At 43.5% G+C, this 22,246-nt stretch overlaps 1 protein-coding gene across 5 annotated transcripts in view; it reads left to right on the top strand.

Annotated features, from left to right (window-relative positions):
- The first annotated feature begins 233 nt into the window (after positions 1 to 233).
- EXD3 (exonuclease 3'-5' domain containing 3) overlaps positions 234 to 22,246 on the top strand; it is a 94,225-nt gene continuing 72,212 nt past the window's right edge. For 2 of the 5 annotated variants that reach the window (XM_078865426.1, XM_078865428.1), the window contains exons 1-9: positions 234 to 456; positions 3,047 to 3,192; positions 4,434 to 4,601; positions 5,201 to 5,368; positions 10,683 to 10,736; positions 11,267 to 11,406; positions 13,988 to 14,088; positions 14,670 to 14,743; positions 15,105 to 15,143. In XM_078865426.1, coding sequence (XP_078721552.1) covers positions 3,130 to 3,192; positions 4,434 to 4,601; positions 5,201 to 5,368; positions 10,683 to 10,736; positions 11,267 to 11,406; positions 13,988 to 14,088; positions 14,670 to 14,743; positions 15,105 to 15,143 — 807 coding nt within the window. In that variant the 5' untranslated portion in view covers positions 234 to 456; positions 3,047 to 3,129. The remainder of the gene's footprint in view (positions 457 to 3,046; positions 3,193 to 4,433; positions 4,602 to 5,200; positions 5,369 to 10,682; positions 10,737 to 11,266; positions 11,407 to 13,987; positions 14,089 to 14,669; positions 14,744 to 15,104; positions 15,144 to 22,246) is intronic. The other 3 variants (XM_078865427.1, XM_078865429.1, XM_078865430.1) reach the window with 3 other exon arrangements.

Genomic DNA, 22,246 nt, shown 5'->3' on the forward strand with positions numbered 1-22,246 from the left:
TTCATATTTTGATGACATCATGTGCCAATGCCTCATCACATGTTTCAAATCTATCACACGGTAAATATTTAAATGTAGCTTAACATTTTTTTATTTTTATCGCAAATCGCCATATCTGCCCGGAAACAAATCGCAATTAGATATTTACCCCAAAAACAATTCAACCCCTAAGCGCTCACCACCCCCAACAAGCCACATTGTCAAGCCACGCGGATATTGCGTATCAGGAACAAGCGACGACGCCACCACCAGCAGCCAATCCACATCGGCACGTGGTTACCAATTAAAGAAATTCATTAAATTGAGCGGCTTTGCGAGACTCGAGTGGGTGGTTTTGTGGGACTGCTCGGGTGGTTGGAGGTGGACCGTCAGGACGAGTGGTGGACACTTTTGTTTTGTTTGGGGGGTGCTGCTGGTGCTGCTGGTGGTGGAAGCGGCTGGTGGATGAGATGAGAGGTGAGTTCGAAGCCGGCTCCGGCTCTGGCTCTTGTACGGCCCCGGATTGTTTAGGTCTGGTTGGGTGGTAAATGCGACGGGTTGTTAATCGTCGGGAGCCACGTTGTCAATCCACTGCTGGATGAAGGCCTTCTCCCTGCCCCCGTCACTCTACCACGGCGGCTGTGGTTTGACGTTGAGCCATACTTCACCACGCCGGTCGCTGGCGCGGGTTTGGTGGAGACTGCTTTGGTGATGTGGTTCGCCACATCATCATCGTCACCATCATCATCGTCACCATCATCATCGTCACCATCATCATCGTCACCACCACCATCGTCACCACCACCATCGTCACCATCACCACCACCATCATCACCACCACCATCACCACTACCATCATCACCATCACCACCATCATCATCACCACCATCATCATCATCATCACCACCATCATCATCACCATCATCACCACCATTACCACCACCACCAAGAAACCAGTATCCTGTGGGTCCCCCACCGACACCCCCTAGGTTGACTCGGCCTCAAATGATTTCCTGGTGCAGTGGTGTGTGAAACATCGCTAACTGGGGGGGGGGGGTGGAGGAGAGACAAAGGCGGCCTCCTTCCCTCGTGTGCCGGTAGTCTTCACAGGTGCTGCTCGCCAACAGCACTTGCTTCTACAGCCTGTTGAAGGCTACACGGTGGATCTTTGTCTTTGTATGCTGTACTGTACGTCGCATACAGTAACTACTCGGGTGTGCACGACGGTAACCGTGCTATAATTTAACAAAAACAATTTTAAATAAATACTGTTACAGTGTACACAGGGTGGTGATATGCCGCTTGTACGTTTAACACACCGGTGTGTGTGCACAGAATATGTTTTTGAAGTATTTGCAGTGATTGGGGAGGCCTTCGTATGGATAGATAATGGTTGGTAATGATACTGTACTGTTTTAGTATATAAGGCGCAGTGATTTACAACATACACCGTAGAAACGTTATGCCATTTACAATATCAGATGCTGCTTTACTTCGCAGTGCTGTATTCCTTTTTTCCCACCGTCACATTTGACCTCATCTCGATATTTGTGATGATAATCAGAGGGGGGACGGTGCCTAACAAAAATCCCAATGTTGTACTGAACTATGAGCCCGGGGTCTATGCTCCTCGCCATCCCACACCGGAATGACCAGCGTGGTGAAGTATGGCCAATGAACCTCCCACGACTTGCCAGGCGTGGTGAGGTGGGGGGAGCCTCACCCAGCAGTGAATTTGCACCAGGGTTGTCTGTATACACAGAGAAAGAACCACATGGGCTAGACTTGAAATTCTCAGATGATGTAAGAGAGAGAACCACATGGGCTAGACTTGAAATTCTCAGATGATGGCAGAGAGAAGAACCACATGGGCTGGACGTTAAATTCTCAGACGATGGAAGAGAGAGAACCACATGGGCTAGACTTGAAATTCTCAGATGATGGAAGAGATAGAATCACATGGGCTAGACTTGGAATTCTCAGATGATGGCAAAGAGAGAACCACATGGGCTAGACTTGAAATTCTCAGATGATGGCAAAGAGAGAACCACATGGGCTAGATATGAAATTCTCAGATGATGGCAAAGAGAGAACCACATGGGCTAGACTTGAAATTCTCAGATGATGTAAGAGAGAAGAACCACATGGGCTAGACTTGAAATTCTCGAAATCAAAATCAGGGGACAAGATGCTCCATCATAGGACTCGAGTGGTGTTACTTTATTAATAACTTTGACATATATTGGAGTGATGGAACCAGCATGTAATAATGACACACTTAACCTTGGCTTTAAAGCATTTTTTTTTCCTCCATGAAAGAAGTTTCACAAATGTGTCCGGCAGAAGGCTGGCAGAGCGAGGCACACCATACACGACAAAATTTGAGTTTTGGGTTGCGTTATTAAAATGTTTCCAACCACACCTTGAAATTCCATCCTGAAGGGCTACATTAATTGTTTTAAAAGGACATTAAAAAAATGTTGCTTTGCAAGTCGTGAAGCACATTTCATTCACATACAGGGGAAAGAAAGGGGTAGAGTAATGGTGACTTTCTTGAGTGACTGTCAAGTTTTTGGCTAACATAATTTGGTGTTTCTGCATTGGCAGTTGTTAAAAAAATGTTGTATCAAGGAAACAAACTTCTTAACCAGCGTCAGCATTTTGGACGTCAGCGCTGTCTCGGTTAACTTCATTTTGGAAAGCCAACAGACCAAAACGTGTTGTTTAACACGTAGGCTTTCGCGACCAAAACGTGTTTTTTACGCTATTGTGTGCATATAGGAAACATCGGTGTCCATGTACTCCCATGTACAATATTTATTTTACGTGTGTGTTTAAAAAAATCACCTTATGACATTTTAGCATACCTTTGAATACTTTTATTTTACACACGTGCTAATACTATACTGTTCTCTTTTGAAACTGATGATTACTCGTTTTGTAAGCTCTCTTACACAGCTTACTCCTTCTTTGAGAATCTTACAGAAATAGCCAATGCCCTAAGGATAATAAGGTTGCAGCTGAATAAATGTTACGTGTCACTGTCTTTTTTGTTGTTAAAATGCAGGAATAGATTTGAGAAGAGGTGTAATTTGTGCAAACTTTTACCATCGTCTTTCAGTGATAGTTTGAGAAAAGGGACAATTTATCATGATGGAGGACGGATTTGTACGCAACTTGGAGGAACTTTGGAATAAAAAGCAGCCGAATCAGGTGAGATGATTCATTAAAGGCTTAATAAACCAAGCATGTATCAATAATAATTCCAAATAAATATTACTATTAATGTGATCAGATGTTACTGAGTGAAGTGATAAATATGAAAGCCACCAATATTAGATGTACTTGTTTAATACTGTAACTCAATGTGCTATTATTTTGTAGCTTTCTATGTAATAAAATAAATAACCAGACCTACATTTTGTATCTACATAAACATTTTAATAGTGTTAGTCTTTGGGCCTTTTGGCCTTCTATACTCGTGTTAACCAGCAGCATTTGTTAAAGTAGACAAACTTTTTACCTATATTCTTGGTTCTTTCGGTAAAGTCACACAGCAAGAAAAAATTCTTGCTGTGTGGATTTCACACCTGATGACGATTGCCTGTGTTGCAGTCGAAACGTCGTGGGAATTTTTATTGTTGTATATTTTTATTATTTTATTATTTCCCTTCTACGTGACTTTACCGAAAGAACCAAGAATATGAATCCCTGCAGTCACGAAACCTTTAAATCAAATTTTTTTTTTTACCTGTTTCAATCGTATGGATGTCAAAGCTTCTGATTAACGTAAGTCTGGAAGGCCAGTAGACTAAAACATGTCACCGTTGTGTGGCTATAGGGAATAGAGGTTAATTTACTCGATTTATCTCGAACTGTAATACACCTTGCCAGCAGAGAGAAGTGCATCAAAATACACCTTCACGAAACCTGCTGTGACCAGCATGATGAAGTATGGCCCAAACCACCATGACCCATAGAGCGTGGAAAGGCCCTCATCCAGCAATGGATTGACGAGAGGGCTATACATGTACACATAATAAATGCGTACGTTACAAAAAAATTCGTAATTAAAAAATTGCGACAATTTTATTGAATTTTATTATTATCTGAAGGTGCATTGTCTTTGAGTTGTGCGCCTTTTGGCGTCATCTGGTCCAACCCATGTGAGACGCGGCTCTAAGGAAAGCTGTCTCGGGTGTGGACCAATTAACTTCAAGGACAGTGAATACATTATCAGAGTTGTGTTTTTTGTTTGCATTATGACTGCAGGTATTGTGGTCTATGCAAACATGACTCCTTGTAAAAAAGGTGTCAGTTTTGTTGCCAGATAGAAGGGTAAAAAAACAATTATCAATTTTATTGAATTCAATTAACAGTTCCATATTCACTCAAGGCAAGGACAATTGAGTAAAATGTGATTTTTTTTACATTGCCTTTTTCGTTGGCAAAAGATCCTGGCGGCATGCCAGGCTCGCCTGGAAACCGCGGTCGATCCTCGCAGAATGCTGGTAGACATCCTGGAGGTGCGCAGTGATTGGAGGAGGGGCAGAGCTCACCTTGCTCACCACATCATAACGGAGTTTTCCAACTGGGTGGCCAGCCACCCTTCCCAAGGGAAGGTACGACACCTGAGCTCGACTGTTCATTTTGTATCGATGGCTATAAAAACCTGAATGATGAATGGGCACATCAGCCATGATCTGTCCACTGCTGGATGAAGACACCTTCTGTCATGGTCCATCTAGCACCTGCTTTTCAGCTGATTACATTACTCCATTTCTGTGGTTCCCTCCTTTGCCTGCCATTCCTACCAATAGTCTCGACCACGGGCCAAATTTCTAGCAATGTGTCCTGCCCAAAACCATTTTTTATTAACATTAAATATGATGTCTTCAACTTCCATATGTTATATTATCCATGTGTTAAAATGTTCTGTTTCTCATTTACATGCATGTACCTCTGCTTCATTTCTCACTTTTCAGCTTTTGTTCCATTTTCTTAGCCAGTATTCATATTTAAAATCGAGATGGATTGGTGGAAAAGGTTTTGGAAATTGTGCAATTGTAAATTTATTTTTGTAAAGTTCAGATGCTGCCGCTTGATTGTCGAGAAACCAATCTCCACGCACACCGCTTGTTAGCAGTGGCACAACCTCAACAATGCACTTGTTTAGTGCACAGTGCTCTTGGTTGACTGGCTACCCGCACAACTCTTCCAGGCGCTGCCATGTGACTGGGAACTGCAGGCAAGGGCGATCCGACTGCTTTCATCCGGCCAGGGCTCTACCATGGACCCGTTCATTCATATGTATCAGCTGGAGACTGCCGATCGCCAGCATCTCATCAGCGCAGTGAAGGGTCTTCAGAAGAAAGACAGGTATCAAGAGGTGAGGCGTGGTGGGGTGTCATCGACCACACTCGCGATCGGTCGTAACCAGCACTTCTTGCGTATGGCTTTGTATCGCAACTAACAAATCAGATTACCAAAGGACAGCCTCAGGAAGCTGAATAGATGTCTTCAATGCAACTGCTGATATTTCAACGTTCGCAGTGATTCGTAATGTGGTCCACGGTCTGGTAAGAAGTCGCATGCTGCAGGTCTTGCTCTTATTGTCCGCTTGAATAGGTAGTGGCCGCATCTTGCCATGGGTGTTTTTTGAGGAATATCTAATTCAGGGGCTTCAATGGTTATGTCAGCAAAGAGACATTTATTGGGGATGCCTCTGTTGTCCAAAGAGATTACCCGTGCTGGGATAATCTCTAAATATGAATAATGGTTATATTTCGGCTCCCCACAAGGCCTATCTACAATGCCACATTCCTGCGGAGGGAGCTAGTAGGAACGTTGGCCAGGGTCAACGGCGGCGTGGTGTATTCCGCAAATATGCCCGACTGTGAGGGCGGGCACAAGCCGGCGTGAGTAGGTTAAACGTTGAGTTTTATAAGGGCACCACAGGGTGACCAGCCCCACCCCTCCCCACCCTCCCTGCACGACGGACGGACACAATAATCCCCTGTGGGCTGGTGTAACCAGGAGGTTCCGACCAGTATAACTGTTGCGCTGCATCTACATCAGCCATACGAAAGAAGACGCTTTAAAAAAGTGATGTATTGCTCAAATGACCCTGGATGGTGGTGGTCATCTCCTGTTGCAAGCCCTGAGCCAGTGGTCGAAATTCTACATTCCTATGGCTATATGCCGATACGTCTATCCATTGGACAACCACTGCTGAATTCACGACAAAGTGATATTCATAAGCATTGCATGCTCAAATTACCTTCTGATGCAGATTGAACATACTTTAGAACTGAGATAACGGGTGGTACTTGTGAATATATGGATATTAGAGACTTGTGTGTTGACCAGGGGTCATTATCATTATCAGCTGTGATAAATCCACTGCTGGATGTAGAATGAACCCGTGTTGAATTGAATTGGGAACAGAATGGATATAAAAAAACTGTGACATTTGATTTCAGTGTAGGTAAGAAAGGGGTTATAGTTACGACCGAAACTAATAGTTGATGAACGTAGGTTTACAGCAGGAGAGTTGTGATGAGCAAGGGTTGTGCTGGACTGTTCATGATTACGCTTGCAATTACCTTTGGCGAGTGCGTTTTCCATAAGATATCCTTGTGTTCTTGTTTACACAGCCTGTGTCTCGGTTGACTCTTAATTGTATCGATGCAGAAAAGTGTATAAATATGGGAAAGTATGTACATATGTTGAACTTATTTCACACTGTATATAGCCAACTGTGCTAATAGGAGGTGTGGGGGAAGGACAACATACTAAACACAAAAAACAGTTGTCAAGAAATGAGTTTTCAATTTACAATGTGGATGTTAAAGATCCTTCGACATCAGAAAAGGAGTAGGGCACGCATGCCCGCGTCAAATTTCAAACTTGCAAAACAATTACCCGCAAATCAATTAATCGTGTTTGACTACAAAACTATTGCGAGGTTATTCCAGACTATTCAATGTCCCATTGTAGCAGGACCCCCATAAAAAAAAAGTTTTTTGGTTCGTTGAGGCTTTATTGTGTAAATAAAGGGCATGGTGATAATTATTTTCTCTTTGGCATGTCTGTGCTCCATGATAACCTCTGAACCTTTTAAAGGGCACTTGTTAGACATTCACTTGCTCACCACATACGATGAGCGCTAAGTGCAATTATCTCGGCCACCTTGCAGCTAAAGCCTACAATGTATGATGGTATGCCCTGAACATCTTCATTCCAAGTACTAACCAGACTTAACTCTGTTATTAAGTTCTCAGAGGCTAAGCATTCGGGCACAATGAGGGTGATTTCGTGATAAGATAAATTATAATAATTTCCCATTCGCACAAACATTGGTGGAAATGGCACATTCCTGCTATTGTGGGGGTAAGTCTTTCTACATAGGAACATGACTGTCATAATATACAGTGTACATACAACGTTGTTTAATTATTTATTTCAATTGTAAAACAATATTTTATTAAGGCCGGTTGTGACAGCCTGGATGACTGTTTTAGTTTACACTGATTCAAAGTCAATAATAGTCAGGCAAAATTGTTTTTTATATTATTTGTATCTTCTATGTATGTATGTGGTCAATGGTAAAAGAAAAGAAACTACTAAATCCAGCTTGCTCACACGGTTGGATGGCCTCACTGCTCTCTGGACCGGCCACCTGAGTTCAATTCCCGGCGACGGTTAACATTGGTGGGCGAGTGATATCTTGGGATTGCCCTCTTCACCAACCTCTACTGACGCTCGAAGTGCAATGTGGTGAAACATCCACTTTGACCAACACGGTTTGGGGAAGCAGTGAATTGACGAAGGGCTGTTGATTGTTATTTTATTAATGGGAGGGGAATTGATATATAATGCTTCATATCAGGTTTTTTTGCATTTTTGAACAGGAGAATGATTGCAGCCTCATTCCTTAATTGAGTTATTTCATTTACTTGTAACCATTTAGTAAATATACAATGAATGATATTGACGGCGGTTGATGTAAAAAATATGATCGATATAAGCACATCCGCTCTTTGTAATTGTAGTTGATTTTTCACGCGAGTGTTTCTCCAACTGTGTGAAGAAACGGCTCTCCGTTGGTTTCCAGGTTGTACCACACGTTTAAGGGAATGACGTCTGACGTTTCTATATAAGCTCCCGGCACGTGAAGTGAAACGTCGGACATCGGGCCCAAAAACATCGTTGTTACGACTTGAAAACACATCGGAAATTTCTGTACATCCCAACTGTCAAAACCCAACGCTTGAGCGTGAAGAAATATTCAAATTCTCCACTAGAGGGTGGCATGGCTCCTCCCTAGGAGCACTTTCTATCGCAGTGCCTATTGATCATCGTCCGTATCACAGGGACTCGAATACAAGGGCTGGTTCCCAGCCCACTGACGTACTCTTATAGCCGTTGCCGGAAGAGGATGGGGAAGCAATGAAGGAAGCTGTCCTGAGGAAGTCCATGTCTCTTTGTACACTGCCAGTGATTAAGAGCTGTGTTTTGTAACTGTATTGATGTCACAATTAAGTTCACTAAACAGTGCATTGGGAACCTGGAAGGTTTTAAACTGAGGAATTCAGAGGTGAATAATATTTCCTCTTGGCGTGCCCCAAAAGTGCCTCCGGAAGAAAGCTTCGATCGGTGGTATGAAGCCAGTTGTGTTGTGGATCAGATATACGAATGATGACGAACAAACAAAAAAGGGAAAAAAAGCTTAAAAGAGTGCAAAAATAATGACCGAGAGTTACATGCCCTAAATTACACTGACAGACTACAAGAAGAGCACTTGGATCGGACAACGACCATAAATCGGAGACATTGACTCTAAAGAAAACATATGTGGGTTTGGGCAGGATATATTGCTAGATTGAGATAGAGCGATGAGATCAGCTCGCGCGCAAGAGCGAGATGGTCTGTGGCATCGCAGGACCTTGAGGGGTGGTGACAATGTACACAGTAATTCATCCAGCAGTGGCTGGCTGATGATGACGGTGATGAGTATTTGCAAGGCAGTTGTGCTGGTTTTTTGTATATGCTTGTCCACAAGTACTTGCTAGGGTAAGTACATGCTTATACGCGTGAACGCCCTTTGCCTGTTGGTGTATGCATTAGTTGCCTTGTGTTTCTTGCCAAAATCGCACTGGCACGGACTGTCCTAGATTGTGCCCCCCCCCCCACACACCTGTAATGGCCCTCAGCTTCCGAGCGTAGCACAGGTGTGACACGTTAATTGTGATACAACTTGTTAAAGTACGTTTTGTATTGCTTTCATAATAAGATGTTACAAAAATAAAATGCTCAATTTTATTCACGAACGAGCAAGCCTTAATAGATACAAATTCTGCAGCGCTTCAACTCCATTTGGTTGTTTGTACAATTGAGAATATTTGGTCTTCCCATGCACAATAAGTGATGTCAGACCTACGGTTAAACATACCTTCGTTTTTCACACACATTACATATGCACTGCACATCGCTTTTGTAAATAACTGCTTATAAATGCAAGCCGAGCAGAAAAATGAATTGTTCTGCCGCTCTCCAGTAAAAGCAGCAGCAGCCAGCGTCGCTGTGTTCTGCATGGATGGGCTCACAAACGGGCACTTGTGTGGAAACATAACAATGACACCAGCAAGCTGGCGGATTAACAATGAGACAAACTTTTACTATTTAAGCAGACTTTGACATAGGCCAAAATAGCTTTTTTTTTATCCCGAGCTTGATGCCATGACTCACACACTCCTGTATTTTTTTGCCAAAATAAATCTTGAGCAACAGCGGAGCACAAAGCTCTGATAGGACCTAAACTGATAAGTCCTGCCTCTCAACCATTTATCAGTCACTTATTGGTAACCAGACACAATGCAGGGACACAGGGCATGTGATGGATTGGTTTGTATTTGAGAGTGGTTCTTTTTTGCCATGTTGCTCTGTTCAACTGCAGTAGCACACGGTATGCATATGGATTTGGTTGATGATTATGATGTATGTATGTTGAACTTCTTTCGCACCATGATGTAATTTCTATTTCAACCATTTGAGGGTAGCATGCTCTCAGCTGTGCAATTATACATGAAGCCAGTCCCATAATATTGCAATGAAAGTCCTGCTGATGAGGTAGCTAGTCCTAATTGTGGCAGCAAATACAAATCTCCTCCAGCGTACAAAATCGGTGACGCTCGCGCGCAAAAATGCCATCGCTTTTTTAGATCGAGGGGGTAGTTCTGAAAAGCATCGCCACGTCTCCACAGATAAGATTTTGTTTTCCCGCATCACCGTAACACACCAGCTCCTCTCAAACCCTTCCCCTTGGCAAGTCTCGTCTTCCGCCGGGCAGTGTGCGGGGCTCGGCTGAGTTTCTCGGGGCGCTGTGAAGGGGGATGTTTGTCTTCCTGCCTGAAGTCCACGGGGAATCACTGTTGACCGCTCGCACCGAGCGCCAAGCGACCGGATTACAGTGAGCTTTAGCGTCCGAAGCGGTGCCGTTTTGATTGAGGATTTCCGCCTAAGCGCCCGGTTTATTTGCCAAAATTCATAGGTTCACAAACTTTACTCGCAAAGCAAAAAAAATTCCTTCGGAAATGCCAATGTGTACACGTTCATTTATTAAGTAGGTAAATAAATATAAAAGTGATACATTTTGTTTTCAGAAATATTAATCATCAAACACTGTTTTTTGTTGTTTACAGGCCGCTCATTTGGCTAAGAAAATGCATTTGCAACCGTACCTGAACTTCAGAGAGGCATGTTCTTTGCATTAATACACCTTGCCAATTTGATCTGCAACAATACTTGAAAAGCATTCTGTACTCTTTTATGCATACATGAATCACTGTTCAGAAAGTAATTATTTTTTAAGGACATAAAGTACATCTGCATATGCATGCATGATATTATAATTATATGACTTCCATGTTGCAGCACTTCTCATAAATCGGACCTTAAGAAATTATAATACTTACATTATTTTTCCTACGGTATAAAATTTTGAGCGATGGAATGAAGGCATAATGGTTAGTGTGCTGTGCTATGAACCCGGTGACTTAAGTAGTATTCCCGGTCATGACTAACTTCAGTGGTGCGTGACATCTGATCTGCTCCTGGACATCCCATTTCACCAACTCGCACTGACCAGCGTGGTGAAGTATGGTCAAACAGCCCACATGACTCGCACGAGGACCTCATCCAAAAGTGGACTGACAAAATGGCTGTACATATAATTGATTTTACAATCAAGTTTTAGGGCACTCATCCTTACCATTGCCCCCCTCAGCTCTGCACGCCACTGCTTCTCCAAGACAAGCTGAGTGTGGTTGAGGGTTACGTGTCCAACTCGCCCGAACTGCAGCAGGAGCTGGTGCGACTCCTCGATTCCTGGTGCCATCCGGACTTCAACCTGGGGAACCTGCTGCAGTATGCCACGCATGCCAAGTGCACAGACCTTAAATTTCGATTTAAAGCTTTCGTGACTGCAGGGATTCATCTTCTTGGTTCTTTCGGTAAAGTCACGTAGAAGGGAAATAATAAAATAATAAAAATAAAACATAATAAAATAATTCTCACGACGTTTTGGCCACAACGCAAGCAGCCGTCCTCAGGTGACTTTACCGAAAGAACCAAGAAGATGCACAGACCTTGCTGACACCGGGCCTGCATGAGGAGTCTGGCCACCACACACACGTGTGGGAGCGATGCCCCTCTTGCATACTTTTGGGGGATGTTTGTTTTTCGGTTCGCTTTTACCTGGTGATAAATTGCAATGATCGTGAATTATTAATGCACGCGAATGTAAATATTTGGGCATGGAGCGGTGGGGAAGTGGTACACGCACTGTGCTGTGATTATTTTATTGTGAACGTAGTAACATGAATTTAATTCCGAACCACAGCTCACTGCAGTGGCAAGTGATGTCTGAACTAACCCTTGGCCCCCCTTTTACCAACATGCACTGTCCAGTGTTGTGAAGTATGCGCAAACTACCCCCATAACCGACAGGTTAGGGAAGCTATTCTCCAGCAGTGGATTAACAAATGGCTGTAGATTATTATTTTCTGAATATTTATGGATGAATATTTGGCCGAGGTAAGCGAGTGCCCTGAAAAGATGGGCACTTGTGTGGCTGAGATTTATCTAAATCAAAAATACCTGAGCAAAAACAATGCAATTGGAAGACTTCACAATATGGGCAGGCATCAACACTACTTTATTATGACTACATTTAAAATGTTTCCTTCATCCTTGCGAGCTCGGTTTAAATGTTGTGCAGTAATTGCTATTTCGAAACACATCCCAGTGGCAAAACGTGTTCATCACATGGACAGTTGGATCCTTTTTAAATGGCCGAGAGCAGGCTGAGGTCACAGTGAATTAACACATTGAGATATTCTTTTCTGCTGTGCTCATCGGGGATCTTTATAGTTCGCAAAAAATGTAAGCGGCTAAAAATAGCACTGAAAGAGGGGGCCTCATTACGGGGAAGGTTCATGCTCTGTTATGCCGCTGATGTGCTATAACGCTTCTGACAAATGAGTTACTAATCGCTAGGGCAAGTAGGTGCTTTTGCAAGTGAAAGCAATCTAGGAAATGCCTGGCGATCCTGCCCTTGCCGATGGATAAAGACACAAGCTAGCTGATGTTACAACCCATGAGCTTTCTCGAGGTCTTCTTACAGAGTTCAGTTGAGGGCAGGAATATTTGAGGCTCCCCCAAGCCGCGTTTCAGGCGTAGAGGCAAGATGGGATGATGATAGCGTGATAATGATAACGTGATGATGTGACGAGGGGACTTGCAGGTATGCGTGATCCCTACAGGTTACATGGAAAGAATTGCTTGAGGCTACTTTGGCATATAGCAACAGATGGTCTTGGCCTTCTGAGTAGTTGCCAATAGTGCAGAGTGACTCTGTGAGTAATAAATGCCCCTTGCTGTGGCAGTATAACTATAATCCAGTCAAAAACTAATGCACAACATATATTTTGCTCTTGCCAACCATACATGTTTTATATGACTAAAAAATGAAGCAGCTTCCCTTGTATGACAGCATGAGGTTTTTGTTTAACGGCTCGGATCAGATGGACCGTTGTTTTTAAGGAACAAAAACACGTTTTCACATCGGACGATTCATTTTCATTTACTTGGGAGAATTGTCACTTAAAATATTCTAACCGTTTCGCACGCAAGAACGCAGTTTAATGTTTTGCCACCATTAAATAACCCGTTAAGATGATACCTGTCAGATTACGGAATTCAGCGGAAATGGTTATGGCCTCTTGGCAGCAGACAGCGCGTGTTAAATAGACGGCAAACCGAAACGTGGGAAAAAAACACACAAGTTCACTGCCAATGGGCGGCATAGGTGAATTGAGCAGCAGGAGAGGAGAGAGAAAGAGAGAGGAAGCGCAAGTCTTTTTTAATGGCCGGGCAGCAAAGCCACGTGCGTCTCGTCACCGCGACCGGCGTTTGCGCCCCTTGCGAAGCCGGCATCCTCGGAAGGGCCAGCGGAAGCGTGGCTGACAGCTGGGAAATTACGGGATGGAAAGTATTGCGGCGGCCCCCACCGCCCCTGGACGGAGGGAGACCTGCCATCCTGTTGCGTTGTGGGAACTGCACTTCCTGAGGCCCCGTCAGCGGCAGTGTGTTCCCGCAGAGTGGCTTCCTCGCCGCCGGGCCTTTGCGCAGGGCGGTCATTAGCCGGCGGGCGAGCGACGATTTGTTTGATTTTGTTTTGCCTGGTTTAGAGCGTGTTGACAAAATTCCATCAAAATAGCCCCAAATTGGGTATTCTGGGAGCCAAGTTATTCGTGAGCCGTGGTTTTATCGAGATTGTTTATAGGATCTAAAATGAGTACTGTACTTAGAGTGTTTGTTTAACCTTTTCCATCTTTTTTACATGGTTGACCAAATAATTGCCCACTGGAGTGCATTGGCATTATACCTGTCCTGTTATGATTCACAATGCAAGCATACGTGGAAATGAATTTTTTTTTCTCTGCAGACAGTACCCAGGTCTGCAGCAGGTGAAACATGAGCGTATGCATCCCAAATCTCTGAGCAAATTTGTGACACGATTACTGGATACCTACAAGATCGATTCAGGTGGGGCCTTAAACTCTGCTATCCTTGCCTCGGCCTATCTTTCCACTGGCACCATTGTTTAATATGGATGAATACACAGGCTGTTGTCGCCAACGACCAAATAATCTGGATTGCATCCGATCCGATCAGATCTCGGAAGCTGAACAGAATTAAACCTGGATCATGTTTGGATGAGTGACCACCATGCTTACAGCAGGTGGTGTAGGCTGCCCCGGGGCAACGTTGCTAGCAGAGGGGACAGTGCAGTCAAATCCATTGTACTGTGCTATGTTCCAAAGTCTGCTCTCTGCCTTCACCATCGCACACTGACCAGCATGGTGAAAAACTCCCCACGATCTTCACGCCGTGGGGAGGCCCTCGTCCTGCAATGGATTGACTCAAGGGTTGTGCATACGCATGTAATGTTCATGCTGTTCCCTTGTGATGGAAAAGCGTCAGCAGGGACACCCTGTGCCAAATTCCATTAAAATAATGCTTGACACAATGCTTTATACATTATTATCACTTGCGTTTGACTCGTTAAATGAATGGGATTTCAAGTGATGTAAAATAACAAATTGTTACGGAATTTCTTTTCGCAGAACTTTGCCCCAATGTGAAGCAATATCGAGCACTGGGAGCAATGAAGTTTCTCTTTTACCAAAAGTATGGAGAGGTAAACGTTTTGCAGTAACCAAATTTCCATTTACTTGGGGTGGTTCTATTCACCTCCCTGGCCACTTGATGAGTCGGCACTATTATTCAATTCAGGAATAACATTTTTGGTTCTTCACGGTTGACCTCTGGTGGCTACAGGGATGACGTGAACCCAATTGCAACGTGTACAAGTGTAAATGCATTGATTCTTACACATGCGATGCATCTCTCGCAAATTTAAGATTGGATGTTACTTGATGCTCAATCCACCCGTCTTGTTTACTTTGTGTCTTGACGTTGCAATCATTTCTACCATATTTAGAACTACAGCATTGCAATTTTCTTTTTGTTATACCATGGTACGTTTTGTTTATCTGCAGAAAGCAATGGACGATGAAAATTGGAATGATCACATTTTGGTAAGACCCACTTTTTTATCAAGATGCTGGTGTGCATTGAGTTTTATGCGGTGCATGCTAAATGAACATTAGGCGATTACATTTAGCACCCTCCCAATAATAGTAAGTGGCAGCGCTAGTGGTGTGTTGTCTTTCAGGGTGGTCAATGATGGCCATTCTTTTCATTTACGCACGGAGAGCTACGAGTGCTGTATAACTTCCTCTTAACAGTCCTCAAACGCAAATACTTAGATTGCATCAATGTGGAAAGTGGTTAAATACAAAGGCACGTGTACCAGTATATTTGCCACCCCTTGTGTACGAGTCATAACACTTCGTCAAAGAGATACGATTTTAACATCTGTCTTCCTGTTATCCACTATTAATGTTAACCATGCCACTGAATCGATCCACGGAGATTTTATTACTCACTATCCGTGCTTCCCCACAGATAAAACAAGTCATTGCAGAAGTGGGATTAGTTTTATCCGGTTATCCGTGCTTAACTGTGGCTGAGAAAAGTCTCCGTGGCAAAATCATCCTAAATCCTCACAAAGGCGTGGGTCAGCTTACGGTACTTTTGGGGCACAAAAATCGTCATGAACGATGTCTGTGGCATCTTTTAATAATGTGTTCTAGCTGCCATTTGGTGTTGGCGGTTGTAGTAGTTGGGGTGGTGGTATTTGTTGTTGCAGTGGTTGTAGTGATAATCGTTATGGTGGTGCTGGGAGTCGTCATAGTGGCCGCGGTCATCATCGTCATCAGGCATGATCGACTGCTGGATGAAAGCCTCCCCAAGGATTTGCTATCTCTCATGATCCTGTGAAATAATAATCCACCTCGCCTTTACACCTTTTTGTATGCATTGCATTCATTGCGCTGCCGCTCCATCCCTGTTCGTGACCGTCACCCATCGCCCCTCTTCTTGCGACGTGTCCTGCCAGTGATCCATAGCACCCCCCCCCCTGGTCCTTCTCCTACCTGGCAGATGCCATGGCTGCTGGATCCGGAGCTGTTGTTGTCGGGCTGTGGTTTAGGTGCGTCGGTCATGGCGAATGTTTTGCTTTTGCTTTGCCACGCTGGTTGGTCTGTGCTGGTTTGTGAAGAGAGCACATTTTGTCTCGCCGAGTACCTGACTGGCATGAGTGTCCCTATCCATGAAGAGCTCCGAAGGGTCTACAGGGCACTCAAGCCTGTACCACAGTGAGGCAGTGCTCAAGTGAAGAAGTGGTCATCGTGGTGGTCGTTTTGGTGGTGGTTGGCCAGCCTGAATGCTCTGGTGAACGGTGATGATGCCGGTGTAGTTTGTGTCTGTAGATGAATGTCATCTGGAAGTGGTTGTCATAGGCACTAAATTCATCCTCTTATGCGCACCAGAGCATGGATGAGAGGAATAACTGGGAATTGGTGGTAAATCTGAATTTTATCCACGTTTATGCTTTATTATTCACACAGATATGAGGGCAATTCATGGGTAAGTGCTGATTGTATAATCTTCCAATAGCACCTCGTGCATCAACGCAAATAAGAAGTTCGATTGCTTATCATATACGGTTGGGATGAACATGCGAAAAAGAAAGTACCAAGCTGAAACTTTATTTAATCTGCACGAAAAACTGGAGTGCGTTATTGCTAAAAGAAACCGTATTCAACATTGTGCATGCGTTTAAGGCCCCACTTTCTGCGCTGTCCGACCGCACCTCGCGCGCGCACGCGGCAATTACATCGCTAATGTTTTCTGGAGCTAAAATACCGTAGTTTAAAGTCCCTGCAAATTTGATAGTATGTCCGTGGATGAGTGTGCGTTACGCGGCACCTGAATGTAAACCGTGAAAAAAAAGGCGGAGGCTGTTAAGAAGGAATTCTTTTGCATTGCTTTTTTTTGGGGGGCGCGCTTTTGTCTGCTGTGGCGGCAGAAAGGAGGGAAAAAAAAAGAAGTGCGCCATTTTGTGTCCCTGAGGGTTTTTTTGTGGTGCCGGATTTCAAAGGCCCATTGGAGAAATGGCCGAGATTGTGTGTCCGCGCGATTTACCAGTTTTCTCGTTGAATTGATGCAAGTGCCAGTGTGCAGCCTCGCGCTTCGGACCACGATTGGAGTGCACCATCGGTGTCAATTGAAACTTGTGAAAATTGTGTGGTGACACTCCGCCGCCTTAAACGGCATGCACGTTGTAAAATATCTGATGATGTTTTGCCGGCGGATATTCGGTTTTCCATTTCACCGACTTAATCATAGCCTACCCGTCTACCCAGCGTGATAATTAGAGTTTGGCTTCATGCCAAACGCAATCTATACGTGCGCGAACGGATTACCTCCATTGACATAACCAATATGCAGGTGCCACTTCCTTGAATGTGAATATTCACAAAACGTACTTAAGGGGCATTCACTGCATGTAAATTTGTTCTTCATGGGCGTGTAATTGTGCAGTGATTAATTGATAAATATCGATGCATAGGATCACGATAAATGCATTGAATTGCCTCCGTAAGCATCGTTTTTTTTTCATTATACGTCATGATTCACATGACCCACTTCCAGTCAGCAGAGACCACTCCATTCACCACAGCATGAAGACAAGAGTCGATTCTTTAATGCCATCGCAACTCTGAATTCTGGCACTTCGTGGAATCACGGGGGGGGGAAGGCAATCGTCACACTCCTTGTTTCTGGTAACGCAAGTTAGTGAAGCTGCTCTTTAAACCATTCTACTTCATGGGTAAAGGCGTTTATTGTGGTCGTTTTTGGATCTACTTCACTCAGTTTTCAGTTTCCCCCATACCACAGCTGTGTTCCATAAAGACTGCAATCCTGCCTATTGCAATCCAGCGATATATCTGTATTCTAGAATTGGAAAATTGTCCTTTGCATGATTGATGGTCATACGTATCTGCTCCCCCGGTGATCGCCTCGATCGCTACCTCTGAAGATGAATGCCAATGAATCAAAGGCAAAACGGGCTCTGTTGCAGTGGGAATTTGTAAACGGTAATTGATAAATAGAGCGCTGCCACCAAACTCCACATGTGAGGACACTCCTGGAATCTTAGGAGACAGCATTTATCCTTTACTCATCTCTCCCGGGGGCTTGCAATCCAGGATCAAAAGGGGCGTTGACTGAGGAACCAAACACAATTTACTTTGCCTTAAAAAGAAAAGTGCCCAAGTCTTTTAAGTAAAATATCATCATCGTCAGGAGCAGCAGCAACGACATCAGCCCCATCCTTATCTTGTTTTAGAATATAATCTTCTTGAGTCTTAATGACCTCTCAAGTCAGTCTCTGACAAGGTACTTTGAAAAGCCTCGTCTTACTCGAGTATTTTCATGGTTCCTCCATGCTTTTCTAATCAATGAGACGTAAACCTGCTACAATAACCCAACTCCGGTTTGTACTCTGATTTTAAAAAAGCTTATTTTTGTGATGTCTGCCCTGAAGTAAAATAGCAGGGCTGTAATTACAACTGGCTGCTCATAATTAAAATATTCGCTTTTAGATTTGAACAGCAGACTTTGTGCATCACCAGCACGACTGCCGATTTAATTGGCATTGCTGTAGCTGCTGTGATGTACACCATTCTGAGTGGTGTCATGCTGGATTTTTTTTTGTTCTCAAAACAACTCTGGATTAATCAGCATCTGGTAGAATAATACATTGGGTCTTACCCCGAGTGCAAGAAACAAGTACTGGGGACATTCTGGCCAAGAATCTGACGGGTCTTGGCACGGCTGTAAGGATTTGGCGTTGCACCGTCTTTCACCGCTTTTCCAAAATGTTTGGTCTATAATCGTAGTCCTGTCTGGGGCCACACTAAGGATTTAGAATTTAAACTTTGTCATGTTTTGTCTTAACAACTGCAATTTGAGCTTCGGGGGGGGGGGGGGGGAGTTCCTTGTGATACGTTTTGTAAAATATTGTTGGGTAAAATGTGCCTCACATTTTGAGAAATGTCTTGGCTCCTCATTGATTAGAGGAAGAAAGTTTCATCACCTGAATGTAATGACTGAAACACGCATCCACTTTTCAACCGGCCAGGTTATTGCGACGTATCGAATGCGCGCACCCCCTTCGGTTCATTACGAGACATCAGCAGTCTTAATATATAATTTAATGAGCTTTCTTCGTGAACGCCGACAATGATAATTATCTCATAAAATCATAACAGTGGCCTATTCAGTTCTGGGCTGTTCAAAGCCAGATGAAAGGCATATGGTATGGTTTGATGGATTTCTTCATTAATGCTGATGAAAGAGTTGCAGAGAGCAGCAATGGTCATAATGGGACCTTAACAAATCCCCCAAAACGTTCACTCTTAGAATCTGCGATGCTTAAAAAATAAAGATTCAGTCATCCATAATCCACAGTTTGCTTCTTCAACTTCCAGTTCCAATAAGTAAAAAAATAAATTTTACAAACAGGCCAGCAATTATCTTAGCACGGGATAAACTTTTAGGCGGTGATATGACTTGTGCCAGCATTAAGGTTCCTTGAGGCTCACATTGAAATCTTTTCAATCGTCATCGTTCTCAGCTATCCAGTGACCCCTGATCTGCCGTTTTAACTCCTGACGTGGTCTTGAAATATTCCATTCGCGTGAGCAAAGCTTTGCACCAAACACCTTTCTCTTTCGTAAACATTACACGTCAGCGGACACCACAGCTTTCCACAGCTAACAAAATAAATAAGGGGCCCTTGAAAACATGCACGAGTCCATCTGTTTCTACTCCCGTAACGTACTTTGTTACCGTTTACTGAATGCACCATGTGTAGACGAGCATAGATGTGTAAAATAGAAATTATTATGACAAATAGATGTTTGACTGTGACTATAGAGCCTTGTTGGTTAACGTATGCTGTATTGGTACAGGTAGACGATGAGGAAACAACAGTTTAATCTCATCTCCGCCGACAATACCTGCTGGTGTTATGATGTAAGAGCGCCGTCGGCTTAACGTAAATGTTAAAACCACGTGACGTTATTTTCAAAAGTTGGCCGTTATTTCCGAAGCAAGCAGCGCAGACAATGTTTTTATTTCCAAACTTTGAACTTCGGCACAGTCGATAGACACACTGCTTGTTATTTATATAATCTGAGCTCCCAGTTGATCTTCAGAAATTCCCATTGTCCATCCATTAATTATCGTCCATCCATTATTCCTATGTGCATTTTTTGTGGATGAGTGGCGTCAATATTATCAAATTTTCCGTGTTTATCTACTGACCATCGCACTGACATCGGAAATTATGAATCTACTGCTGGATGAAGACCTCCCTGATGAACTGTTACAACTCTGCTGTTACTGAGATAGAATAATCCACCAAGCATCCGTGCATGACCTGATTTTATCGTTCCATCTCCTCAATGGATGTCCTTTCATGAGCGTTCACTTCTTTGCTCCCACTCCATCTTAACCAACGGCCGTTTTCCCTTCTACTCATAGTGACGTATCCTGCCCAAGCCCACTTACTTTTCTTAACAGTCAGAATGTCTCCAATTTCTTTGGCTCAATGTAAATAAAAGCATGCATATACCCATGCTTCTTTGCTGCACTTTTGAGCTTATGTTCCATGTTCTTTGTCAGCCATGCGGATGTCCATAGTTAATAGAAAACACCAACAGCATGCTGAACATCACCACGGATAAGGGGAGTTTTATTGAAATATGATGAGGTAACAATGATCCTTGGTTTGCATATCGCTTGAGGTAATGATTGTCTACATAGTCGAGAGTGTACAGATGGCTGCAGGGCAATAATTTACATTCAGATGATAAGTGAAACGGATAATAGATTGGTGAAATGTGTTGTACAGTCTAAATGCAAAAGTGAAGCTCTCCTAGTAAATGTTTCGGAGCCTTTTTCCAAGTGGTAAATTTGTATTTCACCATGAATTACCTTACATTTTCTCATGCGCAATTAATACGGGTCAATTTTACATTCTTTCCACGGTTCCATTCCGGTTTTATCTTATACACATCGATGGAAAACCTCACGCTCGCCACGTCTCTTTTACACTAAAAATACATCTGCAGCCCATCGCTTCCTTTCACTCCGTTTTCACAAAAAAAAACCCGCAAAACCCACTACGATCTCATTGGTGCCAACATCACATATTGCACCGTTGGTTTGAAAGAAAAAAAACACCAGAATCTCATCCATAATCCCCCGACATCACAGTCCGTGCTCGCTAAACAAATGCGCATTTTGTTAGGGCATTTTGGCGGGAATGTTGCCCCGAATCGTCACGGTTGTAAAGCGCTGTGCCAGAGGATTTTGTCCTCGACATCACCGTCGATAAACCGAGAGGATTTTGTTTTGTGTTTTGCGGGCCCTGGCGTGCCAAAACACTGTTTGTTCGCTTATGGAGTTAGGCTGCGTGTTTAATGAAAACTGGATTTGTGCATATCCCGTGTAATTACAGTGTGCTCTGCCCTCGTAACCCTGTTTGGTTGCGCGCCCAGCCTTTGAAGTGATATGGAGTCAGGTGAAAGGACCTGTGCCTTCTATTATTCTCAAGGAATGTGGTTCTATTTTTCCTTCTCAATTCAATGCACAGCGGAGAAATGTGGCTGTATTTAGTTTCCCTGGTTTTTTTTTTTAGAAATCGTTTTTTTTTGCAATGAGCCTGTTACATTATTAAGTTTATTTATCAACGTTCAGAGTTTGCAGCACAGCAGGGACGGGTGAACGTTCAGGGTGCCAGATATCGATAGTCTGTGAAGTGTATGTTTAGGGTGCATGTTGCATTTGAGTGCAAGCGCCCTGTACAAGAGGAGTATTTCTAATTTTAATTTTACAATCTTACTTTGAAAACTGCAGAAGACCACATTTTCTAAACCCTTGCACGTGAGATCATACCATTACTTCATATTTCTATCCTATAACTCTTATCTGCCTGTAACCGAATCACCCAGCAGGACTACATTGTGGCCAGTGCATACAAATCTACGAATGTACTGTACTATGCACCCAAGTCATTGCTCCCAACCAGCATTGACCAGCATGGCAAAATATGGTTCAAATAACCCCCCCCCACCTCACTGGCAGCAACCCGCACGGAATGGGGGCGGCCGTTGTCCAGCAGTGCATTGACAAAAAGGCTGTACATCCACACGTCGCTATAATG

The sequence above is a fragment of the Lampetra fluviatilis genome, chromosome 20 (assembly GCF_964198595.1).
Source record: "Lampetra fluviatilis chromosome 20, kcLamFluv1.1, whole genome shotgun sequence".
In the NCBI taxonomy this organism is placed as follows: Eukaryota; Metazoa; Chordata; class Hyperoartia; order Petromyzontiformes; family Petromyzontidae; genus Lampetra; species Lampetra fluviatilis.